The sequence below is a fragment of the Polyodon spathula genome, chromosome 18 (genome assembly GCF_017654505.1).
Source record: "Polyodon spathula isolate WHYD16114869_AA chromosome 18, ASM1765450v1, whole genome shotgun sequence".
Classification (NCBI taxonomy): Eukaryota; Metazoa; Chordata; class Actinopteri; order Acipenseriformes; family Polyodontidae; genus Polyodon; species Polyodon spathula.
Genome location: NC_054551.1, coordinates 10469640 through 10493594, shown reverse-complemented (window position 1 = coordinate 10493594; position 23955 = coordinate 10469640). Strand labels below are relative to the sequence as shown.

At 42.2% G+C, this 23955-nt stretch overlaps 1 protein-coding gene across 1 annotated transcript in view; it reads left to right on the top strand.

Moving 5' to 3' along the window:
- The window catches only part of LOC121294164 (netrin-3-like), an 80894-nt gene that overhangs the window by 16413 nt on the left and 40526 nt on the right, over positions 1-23955 (top strand). Inside the window, exon 2 of the mRNA XM_041217767.1 lies at positions 21446-21634. Within this exon, the coding sequence (XP_041073701.1) occupies positions 21446-21634 (189 nt within the window). The remainder of the gene's footprint in view (positions 1-21445; positions 21635-23955) is intronic.

The following is a 23955-nucleotide window of genomic DNA, read 5'->3' as shown; positions in this document are numbered from 1 at the left end:
GAATGTTCACCTACAATGCAGCATTTTCTAGACTTTTTCAAGAATTAGGTTCTGCATTATTGTATTGAAATTTCTAGCACATAGACAATACTATCATAGCATTACAGAGTATGAATACTTTAGAATTTTTTGGAGTTTTGCAAAAAAATTGCTGAAATAAATCATTGTAGACATCTATTTTTTGTAACCTTTTCCTCATCCACAAAAGCAAAACTTTTGCTACAAAATATTTTTTTCCTAAAATTCTTTGTTTTTCTAGAATAAATTTCCATTGGGGTATGTTAACTTTTGACAACAACTAGGTTTTGTAAAAGTGATCGTTCTAATAGGGCTAGTTTCCATTGAAAAAACGGTTCTTGCTGCTTGGATCATTAAAAAGGGGGGTTCGTTAGAGTGAAGTTAGACCACACACACACACACACACACACACACACACACACACACACACTTATTTCTACATGGCACGAGGGCTTTTGACCGAAACGTCCAGAAATATATTTTTCAATCATTTAAACTGTTTATGTACATCTGTAAATACCTTTTCATTTATTTGTTTACATCTTTCATTTTTGTACCCTGCAGTATACCTCTTACCACATGTGTGTGTCTGCATTGCCATGTTTCATTACTATATTTATTATGCTGAACCGTGCTTCTTGCTTATGTTTTGGTTTACTGAAACTCACGTTAGGGCAATTCCACTGAAAATATTACCTCAGGGTCATTTTTCTTTTCAGAAATCAAAAGCATTTTTCTCATAGAACCATTGTAGATAGTTTGAGGCATCATAATGTGCCCAAGTTTTGCCACAGTGCTGCTGTAATTTGACCTGGCGGTCATGTTGTATAGGTACCATGTGTTCCTGGAAAAAATTTCAAATTAATCCACAGAATAAATCACCAGATTCTTTTAGTTTGAGAAAGAAATTGATGAAGGAAAAATATTACTGTGCAAATCATATCTCAAAGATTATATATTTACCAGAATATGGATATTGACTGACCCACATTAATAATATCTGCCAAAATAAACAGACTGAATTGTTGTGATTTTTAATAAATCATTCTGTTGGGATGATGTATCCTTATTTTTAAAATTCTCTTAGTTGGTCCATGGACACGTAATTTTGCCCTATAGCAATGTAATTTGTTACACTAAAAAATATAATTTGCTTGTAACTGACGCAACATCCCTAATGTAACTGATGTAACACTTTTAAGTCTTAAGTAATTTACTTATGTATAAAAAGTAAACATAATAAAATAATATGTTTGTAAATGCACAGACTTTTTAAATTGTAGATAAAAAAAGCCTTTTTTGTTTATTTAGTTTTTGTTTATTATACAGTCAAGTAAGTACTTGTTTATCATAAATGCAATTATGAATAACTTTAAAATATTCATAATTGGAAGGTTGCAGGGCCTTTAAATCCAAAATATGCAAGATATTCAATCTTGCTTTGCGGGTATTCAGAATCAGTAGAAGATCACACTGATTATCTTCACTGAACTGTAATAAAGCAAAAAGGCATGACAGGGAAGGGGTTTACATGATATAGCCGCATACTTAAGGCACTATAAGACACGACGCAACATGGGTATTTAGTTAATATTTGTGTATGCATTTTATTAGATGATTACATGCACATTTACTATTTAATTTATGGACATACATATTTACAATTACATAAATAACTCTGATAAAACTTTTTAAAATTAATTTCAATTATTGATCAGTTTTTTTTTTTTTTTTTTTTTAATAAATGTTCACTTGAACTTTACCAGATCTGCATCCTGAATAAATCTGAATGAACTGTGTTTTTATTCACTACTATACTGACAGAAGTGGCGCTGCTACAGCTGATAATGTGCGCAGGGCCGGCATCGGGGAGCGGGGATCACGAATGCGACTGCACCCGGGTCAAGATCTTTGCCCAAAACCAATCCTTTTTTTTTTTTTTTTTTCCCTGAAGTCCATTATCGAAAAACAAAAACAAAAAACTGTTCCCATGGTGATTGAAAAATAAACCGTGGCAAAGTTGTACTGTCAGTCAAAACACACATTATCACTGAAACTTTATAATAGGTCAACAATTTCAATTAAAAAAAACAACAGACTCATAGGCGGCGCGTGAGTCTTTCGTTTGGGGAGGCTATTCCACACTTCCCTCCCTGCATTTATTGAACTCAACGATAAGATACACACACATTATATAAGACATGGATTAAAAAATATATATATATATTACACTGTTACCAGCACTAAGTTTCCTTCATTGTGTTGAGTTTGAAAAATAGTTGGTCTAACAGACACAAATAAAAGCTGCAAACCGGATTCATCCTCCTGCGTCTTTTTGAGAACTTGTATAATTTATACACAAAACAGACCTCGAAACCACTCAGGGATGCTACTTATACATTTGACATTGTTTTTTTCTAACATAAGATGGCCAAATAAATGAAGTTTAACATAGCACTAGCTTGTACTTGTTATGCCCATTTAAGCAAATTAGAAAAACAGTAAGGATAACAAGATGCACTGTTTTTAAAAACCTTTAAATCTGTTAACCTGTTCTGCAGTCCTACAGTACCTACAACAATTTCAAACACCATTTCCATCACTTCACACCCATTTAAACCAATCATTAATACTGACCAATAAGCTTCTAAACACACACTTTCTATCATACTTATAATCAAGGGGCATTCAACGTATTTCATAAGGTATATTTGCAACAACAACAACAAAAAAAAAAAAAACTGCACTTTTACTGTAAACATTTGAATATTTATATGGGCTTAGATCGGCGGGAAGAATGGACGTTAAACCAGCCAAGCATGTCTCCTTGAATGACACTGAAATGCAACTAAATCCTGTATTTTATACCTTGGTGATAGTGTAACAGGACCATCATAGCCTTGTTTACCTGTGTATATGAAAACAGTCTTTGTTAAGCAAAACAATTCATTTTCATCAGAATATTAAAATACGTTTTAATATTTAGAGTACAGTAAGCAGGCAGATGTGGTTTTCTGCTTTCCTTGCAGACACTTTTTCAGAAGACCCCACTTTCACTGAAAATGGAGTGAATGACTGGAAAAATCAAAAGAAAAAACTTCAGAAACATTCATAATCTGGCACCACAAACAGTGTTCTGAAAGGTGACATTTGTTCAAACAGTCGAAGGAAGTATTCTGACTGTAGCGTCACATGCAGTTATCAAATTCTCACAAAATGGTGGTGCATTAAAACAGACAGTATGCTATGAATATATTTTTTAAGTTCTGTAAAATCAGATTCGGATCAAGCTGTTTGTATAGATAACAGCAATTCAAATAAATGTAGAAATTGTGAAGAGGATGTTCCAGGCAAGGGAATGAGCGAAAAGGATTCAGAGTTTTCGTCGGCTGCCTCCTGCAGCGGTATGGGGGGCTCAGATCGGTGGGAAGAATTGACGTTAAACCAGCCAAGCATTGTCTCCTCCAATGACATTGAAATGCAACTAAATCCTGTATCTGTACTACAGTGTTGATTTTGATATCCCAGCTACCCTAGCGGTCTGGCGGTTGTGCAGTAGGAAAACGAGAAATATGTTTGTTAGACCTGCTTTGCGTGCTTGCGGGAAAAAAAAAAAGGATCTCACAAATATTTTTTGTGTTGGTCAGAACAATTTCTTGTGAGGGTTTGGGCAATTTATTTTGGGGAGGCTTAGCCTCCCCAAGCCTCTTATACATGTCGCCTATGAACAGAATGTTCATGAGGTTGCAAATACTTCTGAAAAAAATAAACACATAGGAGTATTGGTCAACTTTAATTCTCTGTGCAACTCGTATATCACACCCCAATTTTCTAATAGACTTGGTTTGACCCATGGTCTGCACTGTTATCAGCGATGTGTATGCAACAGAAGTCGCTGGTAGATTACAAAAACAATTAATTAAACTTAGGCTAGGTAGTTGTTAACTTAGCATGTTTTTATTCTCTATTAATTAAATTATATTCATTGAAAAAGGCAAGAGAGAAACAGATCATTTTTATTTTTATTGTTTTGGTTTAATATAATATAGCAGGCTAATGTTCCTTTTGAAATAGGCTACAATATATATTTTTTTCATTAAAAAATTGCCGTTGCTCTTTGTTGAAATTAATGTTCAGCTTTCATGTTTTGCTGTATACTACTCATTTAATCAAACCAAGTCGTGTAAGAAGTTGCTTGTATCATTCATGACGTTTTTCAAATCAAGTAAGCTTATTTGTGTTAAAAAAACAACAATAGAGTTGCAGCCGGTGTCATCTTACTTAAGGCACTCAAGGTGAAATCGTAAAGTAATTTAAAGTCGGCATGGCAGAAGACCGTCTCTTTAGAGCACGCAAGAGCTTGCAGACTTAATGCAACTGTCTTGTGATTTAAAAAAAAAAAGCATTTTATGAGATTTTTAACAACAGGTACCTGCGCTACGATTCTACACGTCCAGAGGTTCCGGGGCTGAGCCCTGGTACATATTAAGCACTGCATGCACACCCTTACCTACCTACGCTATAATGACATGGCATGTTGGCTTCGAAACCACACCTACTACTATAACGTTTCACACAGGCAGTTATGACGGTTCCCTTTCAATTCAAAGGTGGCCACCAAACATAGTTTATTGGATGTATGCCTGCCGATTGGTAGGTGTCACTGAGCTCTTACTATCAAAGCTGCCGATAGGCTCCCCTTCCCTCGATGACCTCCTTGGTCCCGCCTACCGAGGGAATAAAACCGTCACGCAGGGAAGGATTGACCTCTTTTCGCTTCTCAAGCTGGTAAGGTAAGACCATCTGTGTTGCATTGAGCCCTTTTAATTACTTAAAAAGTGCTGTGTTGAGCTTGCTGCTAGTTCCCTTGCACTTCGTGCTGAAAGCTGGCTTGCTGCTTTCACGGAATCAGTAGCTCCTAAATCATAGCCCTTTTTTCTCTTTCTTATACTGCCTTCAGCGCCTGCTCGCTTGCGTTGCAGGCTGCTTTGTCTTTACTGTCTGTCATCTGTGAGTCGACTGCCTGTGCAGTATTGATTTTAAAGGAGTGAGTGTGTGTCTTTCACCCTTTTTTACTTGGGAGAGTGCTGTTACTCCACTGGGGCTAGGTTTGCCTTGTCCCCTTTGTCGAGTTAGCCCGCCAGCCGCCTTCGGGCCACCAGTTGGGGCTTTGTTGTTTTGATTGTGCTGTGTGTCCTCATGCCTACGCAGAGGACTAGCTGCAGCGCGGCTGCTTACAGCCCGAACCAGCCGTATATTTCTCACCGGGGCCAACCCCTTTAAGTTGAGAAATCTCTTGCCGGCTGCGTTGGCCCACCACCACGTGTGTTGGGCCTTACAATCAAACAGATAGTGTTCTCTCCCCCATCTGTACTGTACTGTATTATTGTATTGTGTATTTTACTGTATTTCTGTCAATTGGTTTCGGCCCTTGTGTCCCCAACGCTACACGCTGCCCAGGTGTGTGACCACGTGGTTAGGGTGGGCACCGTTGCATAGCTGCCCCTGGTTCTACCAGAATGGGAAACACCAAATTGATCGGTGACTTGTGTCTGATTTAGGTTTTTTTCAAGAGCTCAAACAATTGCCAACTTTCTGTAGCAAGTGAAACCGTGGCGCATTTTGTCGTTTGTTTACATGCCATTTTGTAGCGATGAGGTACACTAATGGAAATCAATACAAAATAATTCAATTACATGACAGCAGTTCGGGAAAGATTTAATAAACCAATCAGTGTCACTGAAGACACTCTCGCGATAACAAGCCGCTTTCTTACAAAGCAGTACTGTATACGTTGTGAACGAATTACTAGCGGTGCCAAGAAGCTGTTCCTTTAACAAACTTCCTGTTCCTTTAGCCGGAGCATTTACACTGGGAAAAAATCTGTTTCACTACAAAGGTGTTCCTTAGGCGTAAGTGTTTTCTTAGAAGGTGTTCCTTTACACAGAGACCACTGCACTATTCTGCAACAGTTTTTTCCATTAAAAAAATTGAAAGTTTTCAATATTTGTTTCTCTGTCTGACATTTTTAAAGCCAGTGTTTACAGATCTTAAATGTTATAGAATCTGCAGTATTTTTCAAAGCATGGGGCCCCATGCAATTCACAATTCAGTTACTGTGGTTCAATATAGTACACTGCTATAGATGACAGCTTACTACTAATACTGTACTCTAATTACTATTACATGTAGTGTATGGTAAAAGGCAAAGGATTTATATGTTTAGATGATTTTAAATGCATCTACTTTCATTTTAGTCACATATTTCAAAATTACATGAGCGCATATTTCAAACACGCTCTTACTATCAAAGCTGCCGAAAGGCCCCTTCCCGTGATGACGCACTCGGTCCCGCCTACTGAGGGAATAAAACCATCACTCACATGATGATCCTCCTCTTTTTCACTCTCAAGATAGTAAGGTAATACCTCTGCGTTTAGCTGAGTGTGGATAAGGAAAGAGCTTCTCGAGTCGAATTGAGTCTTGTTGTATTTCCCTTGCATTTGTGCTGAAAGCCAGCTTGCCACTTTCCTGGAATTAACGACTTAAAAGTCTTTTCTATCTTTTAGCGGCCTCCTTGCTTGCGTGGTAGGCCGCCCTTTTTATCTGTCTCGTATGTGAGCGACTGTCTGTGCAGTCATCCATTAATAATTGTCTGTTCTTCCTGAGAGTACATGTGTCCTCCTCAGGGCTAGGCTTTGCTGTATCCCCACTGTCGAGTGACCTTCGCAGCTGCATTCTCCTCCACGGGGCTAGGCCTTGCCACATCCACACTGGCGGTGGTTAGGGCCTTGTACAAACGGTGTACTCTCTCTCCCTTTGCTATCTTTCCGTGTTTTGCCATCTGCTTAAACTCGCCCACTTCAGCTTCAGCCTTGAATCCTCCACCCGGTATATGCTACGCGCTGACTAGGTGTGTGGATTGACCACACTGTTAAGGTAGACACCTTGTGTAGCGGCCTCCCTGGTGCTGCAGTACCGCAGCGCACGCAGAGCCCATGAGATAGTTCTCCTGAGAGTACTCTGTGTTCTCCTCATGGCTAGGCTTTGTCGTATCCCCGCTGTTGATTTACCTTCCAGCCGCGTTCTCCTCCACGGGGCTTGGCCTTGCCTCATCCCCATTTCGAGTAGTTCTGCCAGCTACAGGTCTGCCAATGCGGTGAGTCGGGCCTTGTACAGAAGGTGTACTTTCTCTCTCTTCTCTGTCTCGGTGCTCAGTTGCTTAGAGTAAGTAACACATGGTGTCAGTGCCTCTACGGTAGCACACAATAACGCTACACGGTATGTGGTGCACTTAGTGTGATTGGTACGCACAGTGCACCTAGTGTACACATGCTAGTACCTCTACCACCTCTATCGATTACGCACGGTATGCAGTTCACGTACTGTATGGTAGCTGGTACTCATGGCGCTTGGGGCGCACAATGCACGTGGTGCATGTTGCGTTAGTTGCATAGGCACTGCTCAACCTAGCATTTAGCGTAGTACTGCACAGTACCCAGTGTTAACAGGGTACTTGTTGTGCACTGGGCTCGGCATACATGCCGCACTCATTGTACATAGTGCACGGTGCTCAAGTAAACTGGTACTACACTAGTGCTCATAAGGTGCCCACGATACTCAGCACATGGTGTTAGTACCCTTGCTGCAACGCTAGAGGATGTACACACCATGTTAACAAAGTCAGGCACATGTCGGGGTCCCATCCCTGTATGGCCTGCACGTACCTGCTTATGATACTCTGTGCGCACGGTGCTTGGTAAGCAAGTATCTAGAGCGTCAGTGCACATAGCGCTCTTGGGTGTTTGGTGCACGAGGTGCCTCATTGCCCTCTGCCTGTAGATGGTGCTCCAGTCCGCTGTAAGCTACGCGCTGCCCTGGTCGTGTGACTGCACGTAGTCCAGGCTAGACACCCCTGTCCAGTTACTACGTTGTGACTACTGTTTTTCTGTGTAACAGCCTACATCGCTTTGCAATTGCAGTCTGCTTAAAACCATACAGCGCTCGCTATTTTGTGTTTTCCTCTGCTATTGCAGTTTAAAAAGAAAAAGAGATGCGTGATCCTCCACCGGACCCAACGTTGCCGTGTCCCGCTGTGAAGTTGACTCTGCTGGAATGCCTCAGCCCGCCCTCTCGCTGCGCTTAAAAATTTCAGTTCCCCCCATGTTGCCGTGGTAACTGTTATTTTTACCCGCACAGCTTGTTGTGGAGTGTGTATGTATTCATTTTTTTTACTGCCTTGCAGTTTAGAAATAAAAATAATACAAGCGTGTTTCTCCACTGGGACTCAGCTCTGCTGCACCCCGCTGTTGAGTGGCTTCCGCCAGCTTGTTTCAGCCCGCATGTCGGCGCTCTGTTTTAAAAAACTGCTATTTTACCCTCACAGCCTTACTGTTGTGTGTGTATATATATTTTCCTTACTGCCTTGCAGTTTAAAAAGAAAATGTAGTATGATTTCCACCAGGACCCAGCTCTGCTGCAACCCTGCTGTTGAGTTGCATACACCGGTTTGTTTCAGCTCGCATATAAGCCTGTATTTTTTCCTATTACTGCCTTTGCAGTTTAAAAAAGCAGTACACTTTTATTCTTGCCTAACATCCTTGAGCCTGTGCTCCACTCTGGTATACACTATGCGCTGCCACATTGTGTAACTGTACACAGTCCCGGAACAGGTTATCGCTGCTCTGCACCATGCACTCCCCTGTACTCCTCTCCTGATTGCCTATCGCAGCCACTCGAGTCTGTGTATCCACCCCGGTATATGCTATGTGCTACCCTGGGTTGTGTTGACTTCACGAGGTTAAGGCTGGACACCTCTCAGTTCTTCTGCGGCCTTGGTGTTTAGGTGCTCCATGTCTTGATGGTTAGCACCACAGCATGTCAATAACACCTGCACTCGGTGTCCCCGATGCTTCGGTGCACCAGTAGTGTATTCTACCTTGCTCAGTGTCCTCGGTGCATCTGCACCCTTGATTGCCTGAGTGCTTCAATACATGGCTGAGCTATACACGGCGTTGGGAGCCCCTGGCCGGGCAGCAGGCTCAAGCCCTCACTGTGGCCCCAGCTCAGCTGATAACGACCCTGAGCTGACCCCACCTGTACCGGTGGTCGGCCCGGATGTTACAGAACCGGATTCCAGCTTTGCTGAGGAGAACCATTAAGGAGCCACTTTCCCATGTCGCGGCCTCATGGGAAAGTGGCTGCTTCTTTCAAAACAGCCCCTACCTCCCCTGACCATTACTTTGGACTAGCGGTTGAGGAATTGCTGCAGCGCTCCCACCGAGAACGCAAGGTGCCTTGGCAGGTAGAGAACAAGACACTGGCGTCCGCTGTACTTGCTAGGCTGTCTGGTCCGGCAAATGGTTTATCACACTGGACCGAAAGAACGTGGATTTCACGTTCCTATAGGTCCAGCGCACAGGAAGTATCTCCGCTCCACCTTACAGGGGAGCGTCCTGAGTTTTCCATGCTGTGATTCGGCCTCTCCTTAGTCGCGCCCCTGCACGTTTTCAAAGTGCATGGATGCCATCCTAGCTCCCTTGCGGCTGCAAGTGATCACAGTGATGAATTACCTGGACGACTGATTGATCTGCCCAGTCGCAGGAAGGAGCAGTGGCCCACACAGCTATTTGTGATGAAGCATATGTTTGAGGCTGGGTCTCACCCTCAACGATGCCAGAGCCAATTAATAGCAAGCCTACCTGTTGGCCCAGGAGAGTTTGGTTTTCGACCCAGTGCCAGCTGTTGCATGGCCAGCCCTGGGAGATCCACTTTGCTGGATCTCTTCAGTCAGGTGAAAGGCTCTTTTTTGGCAACCAGAACCGGGAAGGTTCCGACTATGGGTCTGACCCCTGAAAGGGACCGCTGGCTAGCCCTAGGGCTGTCGGATGTGGTTTTGGGAACGATGCAGAGCACTAGGGCATTTGTATACCTATAAGTCGAAGTATTTTCAAGCTTGGTGTCTGGCTGGGAACCATGACCCCATTACTTGCCCTTTGCCAGTCATTTTGCAGTTTCTACAAGAACTGCTCGATACTGGAAGGTCACCTTCCACCTTGAAGGTGTATTTAGCGGCTCTCTCTGCTTGCCATGCCCTTGTAGATTCTATGTCTCCGGGTGCGCATTTTTTGGCTATCGCACGGCAATTATGCCCTCCTAGGAGGACTTTTCTCACCGAATGGAGCCTTACTGTTGTACTGGAGGCTCTCACAAAGGCCCCGTTTAAGCCCTTGCACTCCATAGAGCTGAAGTACCTGTCTATAAGACAGCCTTCCTCTTGGCTATCACCTCCACTGCGGATCAGTGAGCCGCAGGTGCTGTCTGTGCACAGCTCCTGCATGAGTATTTGCAAGGATGGAAGCAGAGTGTCGCTGTGCATCAACCCTGCTTTCCTCCTCAAGGTGATTACAGCCTTCCACATTAACCAGACTGTGGAACTGGAATCTTTTCATCTTCCTCCGTTTGCTTCAATGGAGGATGAGAGATTAAATTTCCTGTGCCCAGTGCGAGCATTGAGATGCTACGTGCATAGGACAAGAGCTCTGCGTCAATCTGACCAGCTCTTTGTCTCTGACAGGACACGGCCACAGCCCCTCTCTAAGCAGTGTCTGTCACACTGGATTGTGGACACAGTCTCGACTACGTATAATGGTGCTAGCTTGCCCCCACCTGGTAGGGTAGCCACACACTCGACTAGAGGGTTGGCTACATCTTGGGCTCTTTTCAAGGGCGCCTCGATGTCTGACATGTGTACTGCGGCTAGCTGGGCTATGCCGCATACTTTTGCCAGGTTCTACCGTACTAATGTGGTAGACCCTGCCTTGCCTTCTGTAGGCACAAGGGTCCTTGAGTGTGTAAGTTCACACCACTAACCCCTGGGTTAGACAGTGATGTGTGTCCCTCAGTTGCTGCCGTTCCTTCCCCCTCATGACGTCTTTGGTTTAGGTTATCCCATACCTGTCTGGTGGTGGTCTTCGAATTGAAAGAGAAAGTTAGGTTACCTACCATAATCCTGGTTCCCTGAAAGAGAAGATGACCACCACCAATGAGGTCGCTTCAGTTGCCCTCAGGGGTTCAATGGAAAAAGAGGAGGATCTTCCTGTGAGTGACAGTTTTATTCCCTTGGTAGGTGGGACCAAGTGTGTCATCATGGGAAGGGGCCTTTCGGTAGCTCTGGTATAGAGAGCTCAGCAATACCTACCTGAAGGGCAGGACTATCCCATACCTATCTGGTGGTGGTCGTCTTCTCTTTCAGGGAACCAGGGTTACGGTAGGTAACCTAACGTTTCATTTAGTTTATTTGCAATGTGAATAAAATTATTTATGGCGGGATTTACCGCAGATACCAGGCAGAGTAGTGAGAGGCTGCAAGCACCTGAATCCACAGGGTTAAACTACAACAACGTCAATAAACAGCCATCCTGACGCAGTGAGTACAAAAAGAAATGTGTAAATTTATTATTAACGATGATCAACAGAATTTATTATTATTATTATTATTATTATTATTATTATTATTATTATTATTATTATTAACAAACTCAATAAAAACTAACACTACATATATACAATATGGCAACTTAAACTAATTTGCTACAAATTATACAACCGGGAGTGTACTGAAATTAGCTAGCTGCTTAAAAAAGAAAAAAAAAAAGATAATACTAAGACTATGGCCATTGAAATAACCATTAAATAGCCTATATTTAAATGGTTTAATTAGTCTTATAAATTATTTAACAATCTGTCCTGATTTTGAGCTTTGAAAATCTGGTCACCATATTTAGGACAAATGACAAAGTCTAACTATCAGAGTCTAGGGGTTCTATGGAGGTAGCCATGTCTGTCTATGTCAAACAGGATGATCTGCTTTTTCATGGTACTCAAGACTCAAGAATTTACAGACGTGGTGGGGGATGAATGTCTCTGACATGCTTGTTAATTTACTAAACCTAAAATAATTCTTAACAGATCTGAGAAACCAGAAATGTTACAGATTAATTATTAGCCTATTAATTAATCTGTAAAGGGCAGTTCATTACTGTACACCTATGGTTTGGAATTATCAAGTGTATGAATGTATGAGTCAATGTACCGGTAATTGTGTTCAAAATAAAACAACAATTATTTTAAGATGGAAAGTATAAATTAGCATGCATTGTACCCAGTTGGTAGTTGATGGTATAAAAAATGGGTAGTTGAAGGTAACTTAAAGGGACTGACGACTGAAATTTTACTGAACAGTGGTGGAAAGGCTGGGGAGCATAATATCAGTGACATAAGGTAGCTATTTTGGATTAACTCCAAGATAATCTTGTTAAAATTGCCTTCAGCCGGCAACGTCCAAGGGAGCAAGCCAAGACAATGCAGGCAGATCTAATGGGATTGGGGGGCAGTGTGAGGAAAGACCCCTGCTCTGTGTGTTTGAACCAGGCCGCTGGACAGGGGGCGGGGGGTGGCTTTGGTCCTTGCCTGGGCCTGTGCTCAGCCCGGTCTCTGATCAGAGCATCATGGCAGCTCAATGCAGTGTGAATGAATGAATGCCATCCATCTCCCACAGGGAAGCACTCTGTCAGGACAAATTCAGAGATGCAGGGCAATTACTGTCAACTGATTGGAGATCAGCACTGGTTCCTTCTGAGACCTGTGTGTGTGTGTGTGTGTGTGTGTGTGTGTGTGTGTGTGTGTGCAGTGCGACATTCAAATAGGACACAAAATTGATATAAACACCTAATTAAATCTAGCATTACAAATATTATGTTGTTGGGAGTCACAGGTTGGTGAACGGCAGAGGTTTGTGTGTAATAGCATCCCCAAATAAATATACCTTTACCATATCTGTATCCACGGTGTTACAATGATGTGTAGTGAGGTGACTGTTCTAGCTCAGAACGTGACAGCTGCAACTATATATCTCTGACACAAGGGATTTTTTTATCCCAGGAATCTATATAACAAAGAATTCAGAACTTGTAAAGGACTGTGGTGGTGTCTTTGATATTTGCATAATATTGAACCAGATTAAAATTAAGTAATACATTACATTTGTGTTGTTTTATAATAGAATTTAGGCACACGCCACAGCTGGCTATAGATTACATACTTTTGTTGTTCTCTGAGAAAACACACCCTTCAAGTTTGTTATAAGAAATAGCAATCGTTTAGCTAGCTGATAAAGACTAATGAATAAATGCAGCACTAGGATCTGTTCAAATAAAAAAGCAATGCAAGATTTTGCATTGAAAAACTAATAACCAGAAAAAACATGAAAAACCTTTAGTAGAATATGTGCCTGCCAGCCCAGCTGTGACCCCCTCCCTCCTCCCACGGGCACAGGAGGCTGCTGGGGGGTTATTGAGTTTTTGTTGAGGAGGGAAACTGCTAAGCTGACAAATACAGGGAAGCCTGAGACATAACTCACTGTGACAAGCATTGCCACACAGAGTGGGGGATCAAGCCACAGAGCAGGCAGCATGCAGGTGTGGGTGGGAGGTGGAGGGAAGCAGCCTACAGTAGGTCGAAGGCAAACTGGGTGCTCCAGTGGTTAAAGAAAAGGGCTTGTATCCAGGAGGTCTCCAGTTCAAGTTTCAGCTCACTCACTGACTCATTGTGTGACCCTGAGCAAGTCACTTAACCTCCTTGTTCTTTCGGGTGAGACGTTGTTATAAGTGACTCTGCAGCTGATGCGTAGTTCACACACCCTAGTTACTGTAAGTTACCTTGGATAAACGTGTCTGGTAAATAAACTAATAATAATAATAATAATAATAATAATAATAATAATAATAATAATAAATACAAGTGACACATAAGGCTCAGCGCCATTTTATCAACACAGATAAACTGGACTTTGCTTCCATCACCTCTCTGGTGCAGATGCTCAATCTGGCTATGCTGCAAAGGGACATCTCATGTCCAAATAACAATGCTGCATCACAGAAGTGATGCTGAAGAAGGCCTATGCGGCCTCTACATTTTGCACAGGACTGGGTAGCTACAGTAGCATATTGGTAGCATACCAGTCCAAAATGTTGCAGACTCTGTCCACTGAACACAGGCCCTCATCCCACTGGTTGGATGAGTTGAGCTTAGTCAATAACCACCTTTTCCTGTTGTCTAAGTGCAATGGGCAGGCATTGGGCAGGAGCACTGCCACATTGGTGGCATTAAGAAGGCAGCTCTGACTTTCTTATGCCTGAGTGCCTAACAAGTACAAGGTGTATTTGCTGATGCACCCGTTTCCCCGGGTTATACGTTTGGACGCCAGTGGGTGCGATGCTAAAGCGCTTTCACCAAGCATAGGAAACTTCCAGGGAACTGGCAGTGCCTCCTCCCCAAGCAGAAGCCCCAGCCTATAAGCTGGCAAAGCAATGGCGAAACAGGCACCCTCAGCCCCAGAAGCCACAGGCTCGTACAGCTCCTGTTACAGCTAATGTGCTGTACCGCAATTACCGGCACCCTGCTCCAAAGTAGCAGCTGCAGTTGCAAGTCCTGACACACGTCCAGGGCCCATTCTACCAGGCCCACCTCGGGTTATCTGACAGGGTCGTTGTCACCCTTAAGGATGCCAGGGCAGTGACTACCCGCTCCCAGTACGTCTACAAATGAGGTGACTTCCAGACGTGGTGTCAGTCGCGAACAGATGTATTGCAGTTTTGCAGGATCTATTTGATGAAGGGAAATCTCCCTCCATACTTCACCCTTAGTGGTCCCTTTATTCAGCGCTTGACAGGTGCGTCAGGTCCAATTTATTTTCACACACGCTGTTTGTTTTACACGTGCTGTTTAAAAAAATAGTTTTCAGAGTAAAACAGGTTCAAAAGGCACTGCATAGCAAAGGACACTCAGTAGTGCATCTCCAGCCAAGCCCCACCCCTTGTTCGCTGTATTTTTCACATATATCTTCATAGTCATGTGCATACTGATAAATCCTCTCTTGATCACTTGTTTTATCACCAAACTCCTCAATAATGCGATCCAAGTCATTATTTTATTACTCTAACATCTCAAAAAGCTCTGCAAGTGTCTCTGATATTCTTTGAGCGCTGGATGTGGAAGCAACTATTTTCTTTGTCTGTGTCCGTGTTATCTCTGTGGCGCAGGGGCTATGAGTATAGTAGAGTAGTAGCTCAGATATGCCCCTTTTTTTTCAGCTCCTTTCTGCTCCTATCGCTCACTCGGCCATTGAAAGGTTTTCTCGGCTTTTTCCGGACATAAAACCACTAGAGACCTGAGCTTGACATCTTTTTGATGAGGACTCGAAAGGGAAAATTGTAATGTCGGACATAGGACTTCAGACGGTTAAGGTATACCTGGCAGCTATTTCAGCTTGCCATATTAAAATTGACAGTCTCCCCAGGAGCACACTTTTGAAGGGTGCTCGTGGGTTAAGACCCCTAGAAAGTACCTTGTCCCTCGCTGGCGGCTCAATGTAGTGCTGGACACAGTTGCAAGACCGCCATTCAAGACCCTTCATTCAGCAGGGCTGAAATTCCTGTCCTTAGAGACTTTACTGCCAAGCGGGTAGGTGAAATACAAGCATCCTGTTTGTTTTTTTTTGCAGAGGCCAGAACTTAGGTTACTCGCTGCACTAATCCTTCTTTTCTCCCTAAAGCATTTCTACTTTTCATATCAACCAGTCAGTGGAATTGGATCCAAATATTAAACATTAAAATAACTTTTCATAATAAAGATAAACTAGAACAAATGTTACATTGCCCATTGGTACCAAGTATTGGAGTCACCCAGATTTATTTTAAAAGTTTGGTGTGATCTCTCCAAACTCCCTTCTTTCTCCTCGGATCTTCAATTGGTCATCTACCATCAGCTGATAAGGGCTTTACTAATATCCCAGCATGCCTTTCTTCTTAAAGTAGAGTCTCAATATGTGACATAAATCCCCCAGTATCTCATAACAAAAGGAATACAGTTTTTTTTTTCTTTTTTGGTACAATAATACCCTAAAATAATCATAATATTTTCTCTGCTATTAGAGATATATCCCATACGGTAATGGTTACATTTCTATTGCAGGGAACCAGGTTTATGATACTAACCTAATGTTACCAGACATGTTATTGATGCTGAATTATTGTGATCCTTTAAGAACCGACTTAATAAAGTGTTTTGACTTCATGGACTTCCAGAAAGACATCAAGGAAGCAAATGCCTTAAAGGAAACTAGAAAACAAAGTAAGGATAAGTAGGAAATGTGGGTTTGATATGGTAATGACTAACCCAGCAAGACTTCAAACTCTTGAGACTAGGGCCAATTAGGCCTGCTGAGCCCATTAAAGGAGTAAGCCCTGGAGAGCAGCGGGATTTCAAAGGAAGAGAACCCTTTCTTCCTAACGATATAGAGCTCCCTGGCTACTCTATCTTGCATATAAAAACAACTTAAAATATCGAAAGCAGTTCATTAGTGAAGGGTCTTCATTTACTTTGGGCTTTCGGTGTTATATAGATCTGAAAAATGCGGTTTTATGTCAAACGAATTTACATTTTGTCTTTATCGGAGAACTATCTAACCTTGCTTAGTGCCAGATATGATGATTTAATGTGAACATGTCTGCTGTTATATGCATTGTGTGCTTCTTTGAAATATGCACACGTACAGTGGCTCTCAAAAGCATTCACCCCCCTTGGACTTTTCCACATTTTGTTGTGTTACAACATTGAATCAAAATGGATTTAATTAGGAGTTTTTGCCACTGATCAACACACAAAAAGTCCATAATGTCAAAGTGAAAAATAAAATCTACAAATTGGTCTAAATTAATTACGGTGTGAGTTTTTGGTCAGTAATCAGTGATATTTTATTTATTTATTTATTTATTCGTAGACACCCTTATCCAGGATGACTTACTAGTGTTACAAAATATCACAGTAAAGATAACAGCAGTTATAAGGTACAGTAAACTCACTAGAAAATAAGATCAAATTCAAAGAAGAGCAAAATAAAGACTACAGCAAATAATTACATTTAAGAGCGAGTTTGACTAAGAGCAGTTACACTTATAGTAAAAATATTTGCTTATACGAGTAGTGTCCATTAAGAGCACGTAGTGAGTATGATTGATGGATCAGAACAATTTCAAATAAGAGCAATTGCAAAAAACGTGAATACGGATACCTATAAGAGTAAAATCAAGTACCAGCTACAGGAAGTAGTTATAATTAAGAACAGTAGCAGAATGCAGCAAGGTATGAAGCAGTTCAGTGTGAGTACAAGCTGGTGCAAGTACTGGTACAATTGGGTGCCATATAGTCCAGTATAGAACAATAGGCACTTGTATGAAACCACTTTGCTTTAATTAGGAATCTTAAACAACTTCTAAAAAGTCTCATGCATTTTACCATTTGTGGCTATGTGTTCCTTTTCTCTTACTATTTTACATGAATTGTATGTGTGGCCTATTAAAGTCATCAATTAAATTAGACAACCACTAATTTGCCTATTTTGACAATTTTCCAATATTTTCAGTTCTAGTGGTTTGATTTCATACGCACAACAAATCAAAACTACAGAAGCAATGGGGTGTTCACACATGTGCACAGTACTACATATAACCACCACTTCACTAGGTCTCATATTTTCCAAGATTAGAGATGCATACATTATATTACCTTTATTTATTTGTTTTAAATTGAATTTTTTACGTAACTGTTAGAACACCTTCAGTGCTGCATTATGTAAACCAGTTCTGAATGTTTAGTTTTTCAGACTCCTGAGTAAATTTTTTTTCCTAAGGAAAATGTGTCCCATTTATTTCCTTTTCAAGAACTCTCAAAAGCTTCACGCACGGCCTTGCCTTCCTTTTCCTATGAATCTGTCGACTGCGTTCCTTCACGCAAGCTCTTGAGGAACATTGAGGTATCTGTAAGGAGTGATCTATGGGATTTATTCAGGAATAGCTTTTAAAAAAATACAATTTAAAAATCGACTGTCTTTCCCATGGAAAATGTGGGGCTCCAAATAGGGCACCAGGGTGATTCACATATCAGTGAATTTTTAATCGATGAATCTATTATTCTCTAATGGCAAGACACATTAGGTTCTGGAATTTGTTGTTAGGTTTACTGACATTGCTTTGTTAGCTCTGAAACAAAACCCTTAAAACATGTGTTTATATGTAATGAGCTAATTGTTAACAGTCAATAAACAATTCCCTTAAAATAAACCATGACCCTTTCTGATAATAAAATGATTTAAAGACTGATGGCTCACATACAAAACGCAATCACCACAGCTGTTTAAGAACAGCTTTTACCTCCAGTCACAGTTTGTACTTGTAACTGTATATGTGCTAGAACAAAAGTGACCAAGTGGCTTGGCTTGTGTGAAGGGTAAATGATGTTTACCTTGTCCTGGAATGGGCTATAGTGAACTATCAGAATCCCTCCCGGTTAGAAAGAACGTGACCATGCGGATATAGAAGACACTAAACAACTAATCCTACATTCCCTGTTGCCTGTTCAGTAAGTAAGACAAGACAATGGAATGAGACAATGCCTCTACAAATATAATAAGTTTGTAGAAAAAGCTGCATTTATCATAACTGTCGGTATTATAAGGCAGTCACCAATATCACATAAACTTTCTGGGACTGACAGATATTTCTAGAATCTTTTCACAATAAAGTTGTTATGATCATACTTTCTAGGTTATTTCACCTCGGCAGTGTCTTTGGGGTCATGCCACTGGCTGCCAAGCATGTCAGTCAACAGCACCTAGTTGGCCAACGACAGGAAAAAAGATGTTGAAGGGATGGATGGAGAGAATTTAACTCTGTGTGAAATGACCTACCTTAAATTAAGGCATACAAACTGTGAACTTCCTTCAGTTGGAATGGTACTAGATTTTTTTTTTTAATTGAAAATACATGTTTTTGGTTGTTTTTTTTTTATCGACACATGCGTCATTTAAAACTGCACATGGCACCTTCATAGGGAATGGATGTACATGATATTTATGGATTTATTTCCTTAGCTAGAACCTCTTTAGGTTCTCTTCCAGTTTTATTCAGAGATTGTACAAGTGTTTTTGTTTGGAGGTGGTCGGTCGCTAAAGTGGCAACATCTGGGAGACAGACACACAGGCTGGCTGGCTGGAACACAGAGAGTCTCGAGGCAGGCCATGCTCAGAATGAAGAGAGTCTCGAGGCAGCCCATGCCTCGAATGAAGAGAGAGTCTAGAGGAAGGCCATGCTCGGAATGAAGAAAGAGTCTCGAAGCAGGCAATGCTCAGAATGGAGAGAGAGTCTGGAGGCAGGTCGTGCTCAGAATGAAGAGAGAGTCTCGAGGAAGGCCGTGCCTTTAATGAAGAGAGTCTCGAAGCAGACCATGCTCGGAATGAAGAGAGAGTCTCGAGGCAGGCCATGCTTGGAATGAAGAGAGAGAGTCTCGAGACCAGCCATGCTCGGAATGAAGACAGAGAGAGAGTCTCGAGACAGGCCGTGCTCGGAATGAAGAGAGAGAGAGTCTCGAGGCAGGCCATGCTTGGAATGAAGACAGAGAGAGAGTCTCGAGGCAGGCCATGCTTGGAATGAAGAGAGATAGAGTCTCGAGGCAGGCCATGCTTGGAATGAAGAGAGAGAGAGTCTCGAGGCAGGCCATGCTCGGAATGAAGAAAGAGTCTCCATGCAGGCCAAGCTCGGAATGAAGACAGAGAAAGAGTCTCCAGGCAGGCCATGCTCGGAATGAAGAGAGAGAGACTCGAGGAAGGCCGTGCTTGGAATGAAGAGAGAGTCTCGAACTAGGCTATGCTTGGAATAAAGAGAGTCTCGAGGCAGGCAGTGCTCGGAATGAAGAGGGAGTCTCGAGGAAGGCTATGCTCGGAATGAAGAGAGAGTGTCTCGAGGCAGGCCATGCTCGGAATGAAGACAGAGAGAGAGTCTCCAGGCAGGCCATGCTCGGAATGAAGAGAGAGAGTCTCGAGGCAGGCCATGCTCGGAATGAAGAAGAGAGTCTTGAGAGGCCATGCTCGGAATGAAGAGAGAGTCTCGAGGCAGGCCATGCTCGGAATGAAGAGAGAGTCTCGAAGTAGGCTATGCTCGGAATAAAGAGAGTCTCGAGGCAGGCCATGCTCGGAATGAAGAGAGAGTCTCGAGGCAGGCCATGCTCGGAATGAAGAGAGAGTCTCGAGGCAGGCCATGCTCGGAATGAAGAGAGAGTCTCGAGGCAGGCCATGCTCGGAATGAAGAGAGTCTCGAAGCAGGCCATGCTCGGAATGAAGAGAGAGAGACTCGAGACAGGCCATGCTCGGAATGAAGAGAGACTCGAGGCAGGCCATGCTCGGAATGAAGAGAGAGTCTCGAGGCAGGCCATGCTCGGAATGAAGAGAGAGTCTCGAGGCAGGCCATGCTCGGAATGAAGAGAGAGTCTGCTCGAATGGCTCGAGGCCCATGCTCGGAATGAAGAGAGAGATGCCATGCTCTCGAGGCAGGCCTTGCTCGGAATGAAGAGAGAGAGTCTCGAGGCAGGCCATGCTCGGAATGGAGAGAGAGTCTCGAGGCAGGCCATGCTCGGAATGAAGAGAGAGAGTCTCGAGGCAGGCCATGTTTGGAATGAAGAGAGAGTCTCGAGACAAGCTATGCTCAGAATGAAGACAGAGAGAGGTCTGTTGCTAAAGTGATACCAATTGGCCAGCTTTGCCAGAATGTAGTTGAATTGCAAAACAAATATGGATTAAAAAATACTTCTTTGTGACATAATCGATGAGCAAAACCTGATTCTGAAGGACTCAAGGCTGGTGGGGGGTTGTGCACTGAAGCTCATAGGTGAGGCATTGTGTAGTGAAGCCTGTGTAACACAAATATGTTTCCCCCAACTCCCACAGTCAACTGTGTTGAACATTTGTTGCTGTAATAGTAAGCCCATGTCAAATAATGCTGTCAGCAGAAACAACAATACAGCATCATACAGACACACAACATAGGATATTAAACAGGTCAGAGATTAAAAACCACCTGCATTGACACAAAACTTTTCTGTAAACTTAATAACATCTCTGTGTTAAAGACTCAACTGTACAAATAATACACTCATTACCTAGATACATGGAGATAAACAAAATAAATCAGTGGACTAAGCCATCACGCAATTCAACAGAACTGTCAGTCTGCTTAAAAGAGACCCAAGACACTCTCTCTCTCTCTCTCTCTCTCTCTCTCTCTCTCTCTCTCTCTCTCTCTCTCTCTCTCTCTCTCTCTCTTGCCTGCTTTCACTGATTTTTGATGAAAACTAGTTGTGGAGGTTACCATTGAAATTGAGCGGTATATTCTAAAACTCACACAGTCTGGTTATTGAAAATTTGACACTTATTTGAGAGAAAATATGTAAAACCTCCTCTCACCTGAAGGGGTCAGTGCATTCGACAACACTGTTTATTACAACTGACAAAGCTAACCTTGTCTCCTCTCTCCCACAGCCTGTAACTGTAACCTGCATGCACGCCGCTGCAGATTCAACATGGAGCTGTACAAGCTGTCCGGCCGCAAGAGTGGTGGGGTCTGTCTGAACTGCCGGCACAATACAGCGGGGCGCCACTGCCACTACTGCAAGGAAGGCTTCTACCGAGACCTTACCAAAACCATCACTCACAGGAAGGCTTGTAAAGGTAGGACTCAGCAAGGCAAAGGAACCTAGGGTACACCAGGAGAGCCTCTGATCAGGCCAGGCAGTGTACTGCAGTTTCAGGGTAGAAATCAACATGATGTGGGACACTGCAGCTTTAATATAATCTATTCTTCAGACACTCACTGAGTCTAAAGCATGTTGGGCACTGAACTTTTTAAAAGAAAACACATGTACACTAGTTTAAACACTGTATAATTTAAATATAAACAAGGAGATACATATCTGAGACACAAACAGCCAATATAAACACCAGAAAGAAAGTTTTGCTTTTCTTTATTTTTTAAATGTATTTATTTATTCAACAGTGAGAGGGATATAGTGGAGGCTTTCATGAAGAAACACATACAATTTGTCACAGTTGTCAGTTTTCACAGTTCTCTAGACACCTGTCAAACTGAAATGTATACTATATCTAATTTCTATTAAACTAAGGGCATTCTTTAGAAAGTATTTTGAGGGTGTCAGAATCTGAGAATATTGTATTTGGAGGCATCTGTGAAGCTCCTAAACAGGTCTGAATATGACCTACGTTTGAGCTAGTGCGCAAATACGATCGTAACAGCAATGTCTGGTTTGTCTTTATTAATGTTTACCCCTAGGGTGGTGCTCCTGGATTAGTTTGATATGAAAGTTTATGGTTCTGTCGACGCGGTCTTAGAAATCCAGCCCCTAAACAATGGAAAGACCAAAACACTTGTCATATCTACACTCAGAATCTTCAAGTACATGATGCACCCTGCAGTAATTCTCATCAAAGCCACAGGCTTCAGTCTTACCTATCCCTAACCCTGATCTATCTGTGGCAGTTCTGGCCCACCTTACTGTAAAGACATTACCATATAATACCACCTTGGCTGTTTTTATACTTACTGGTGCTACACTGTAAAACTTCAGAAATGTCAGTGCTGTGACATAAGATATGATAGCGTTGCTGGGCTGCCATTTTTCAATAAAGTTGGATCATCTGTTGGATATTCCGGAAGCTTTCAAGTGGTCACAGTTTATTTCCTTGAAAGCTTTGACTAGTGCTTCCACAATGCAATTTCAAACCAAGGCTTTGCATTGTATGTCTTGTGAGTAAACCCCAGGTGGTCCAAGAGTTTAAAATCCATCTTCCCATTGTCTTATCTCTTAATAGCGCTAGAAACCTCATAACCCCCTTCCGTGTTTTTCTTGTGTTCAAGATCTGTTGTTTCTTTGTTATTTTATATTATATGGTATATTTTATACTATTATAGATTTGAATGATAATGACATTTCCAGTTATCAGCTAAAAAGGATCACACTAATCACCATTATCTTAAATCTTTACTTCTATTAATTGAGGCTTTCTTCCTAGATCAGGCCTACCATATGACTATATGTTCACTGGGGGCAATTTTGGCAATTTAGTAATTATTTCTCTCTCACACAGTCTCTCTTATTTTCTGTGTCTGCTTTTCAAATTAAAGCTATACCACTGTCCTCACATCAGGGACACTTAAGACATATTGTGTCACACCTTCTAACCAAAATATTTATAGGCTTGTCAAATGCCTGGTCACACATATGTTATATATATATATAGATATATATATATATTAGATATATATATATATATATATACACATCTATATATACACACACACACACACACACACACACACACACACACACACACACACACACACACACACACACACACACACTGAGTGTACAAAACATTAGGAACACCTTCCTAATATTGAGTTGCACCCCCTTTTGCCCTCAGAACAGCCTCAGTTCGTCAGGGCATAGACTCTACAAGGTGTTGAAAGCGTTCCACAGGGATGCTGGCCCATGTTGACTCCATTGCTTCCCACAGTTGTGTCAAGTTGGCTGGTAGTGGCTGTAAGCTGAATTCACTGTTGTGTTTGTGGAACCATTCTTGGACAATCCTAGCCTTGTGGCATGGGGCATTATCCTGCTGAAAAAATCCATTAGCAGATGGATACACTGCTGCCATGAAGGGATTCACCTGATTGGCAGTGATGTTCAGATATCCTGTGGCATTCAAATGTTGCTCCACTTTTATCAAGGGGCCCAATGTGTGCCATGAAAACACACTCCATACCATCACACCACCACCACCAGCCTGTACTGTACTCATGCATGTACTCATGTGGTTTTCTCCATACCTTAGTCCTCCCATCAGCGTGAAACAGCAGGAACTGGGATTCATCAGACCAGGCAATGTTTTTCCAGTCCTCCAGTGTTTTCATTCCTTAGCCCACTGCAACCGCATTTTCTTGTGTTTTGCTGAAAGAAGTGGAACTCTGTTAG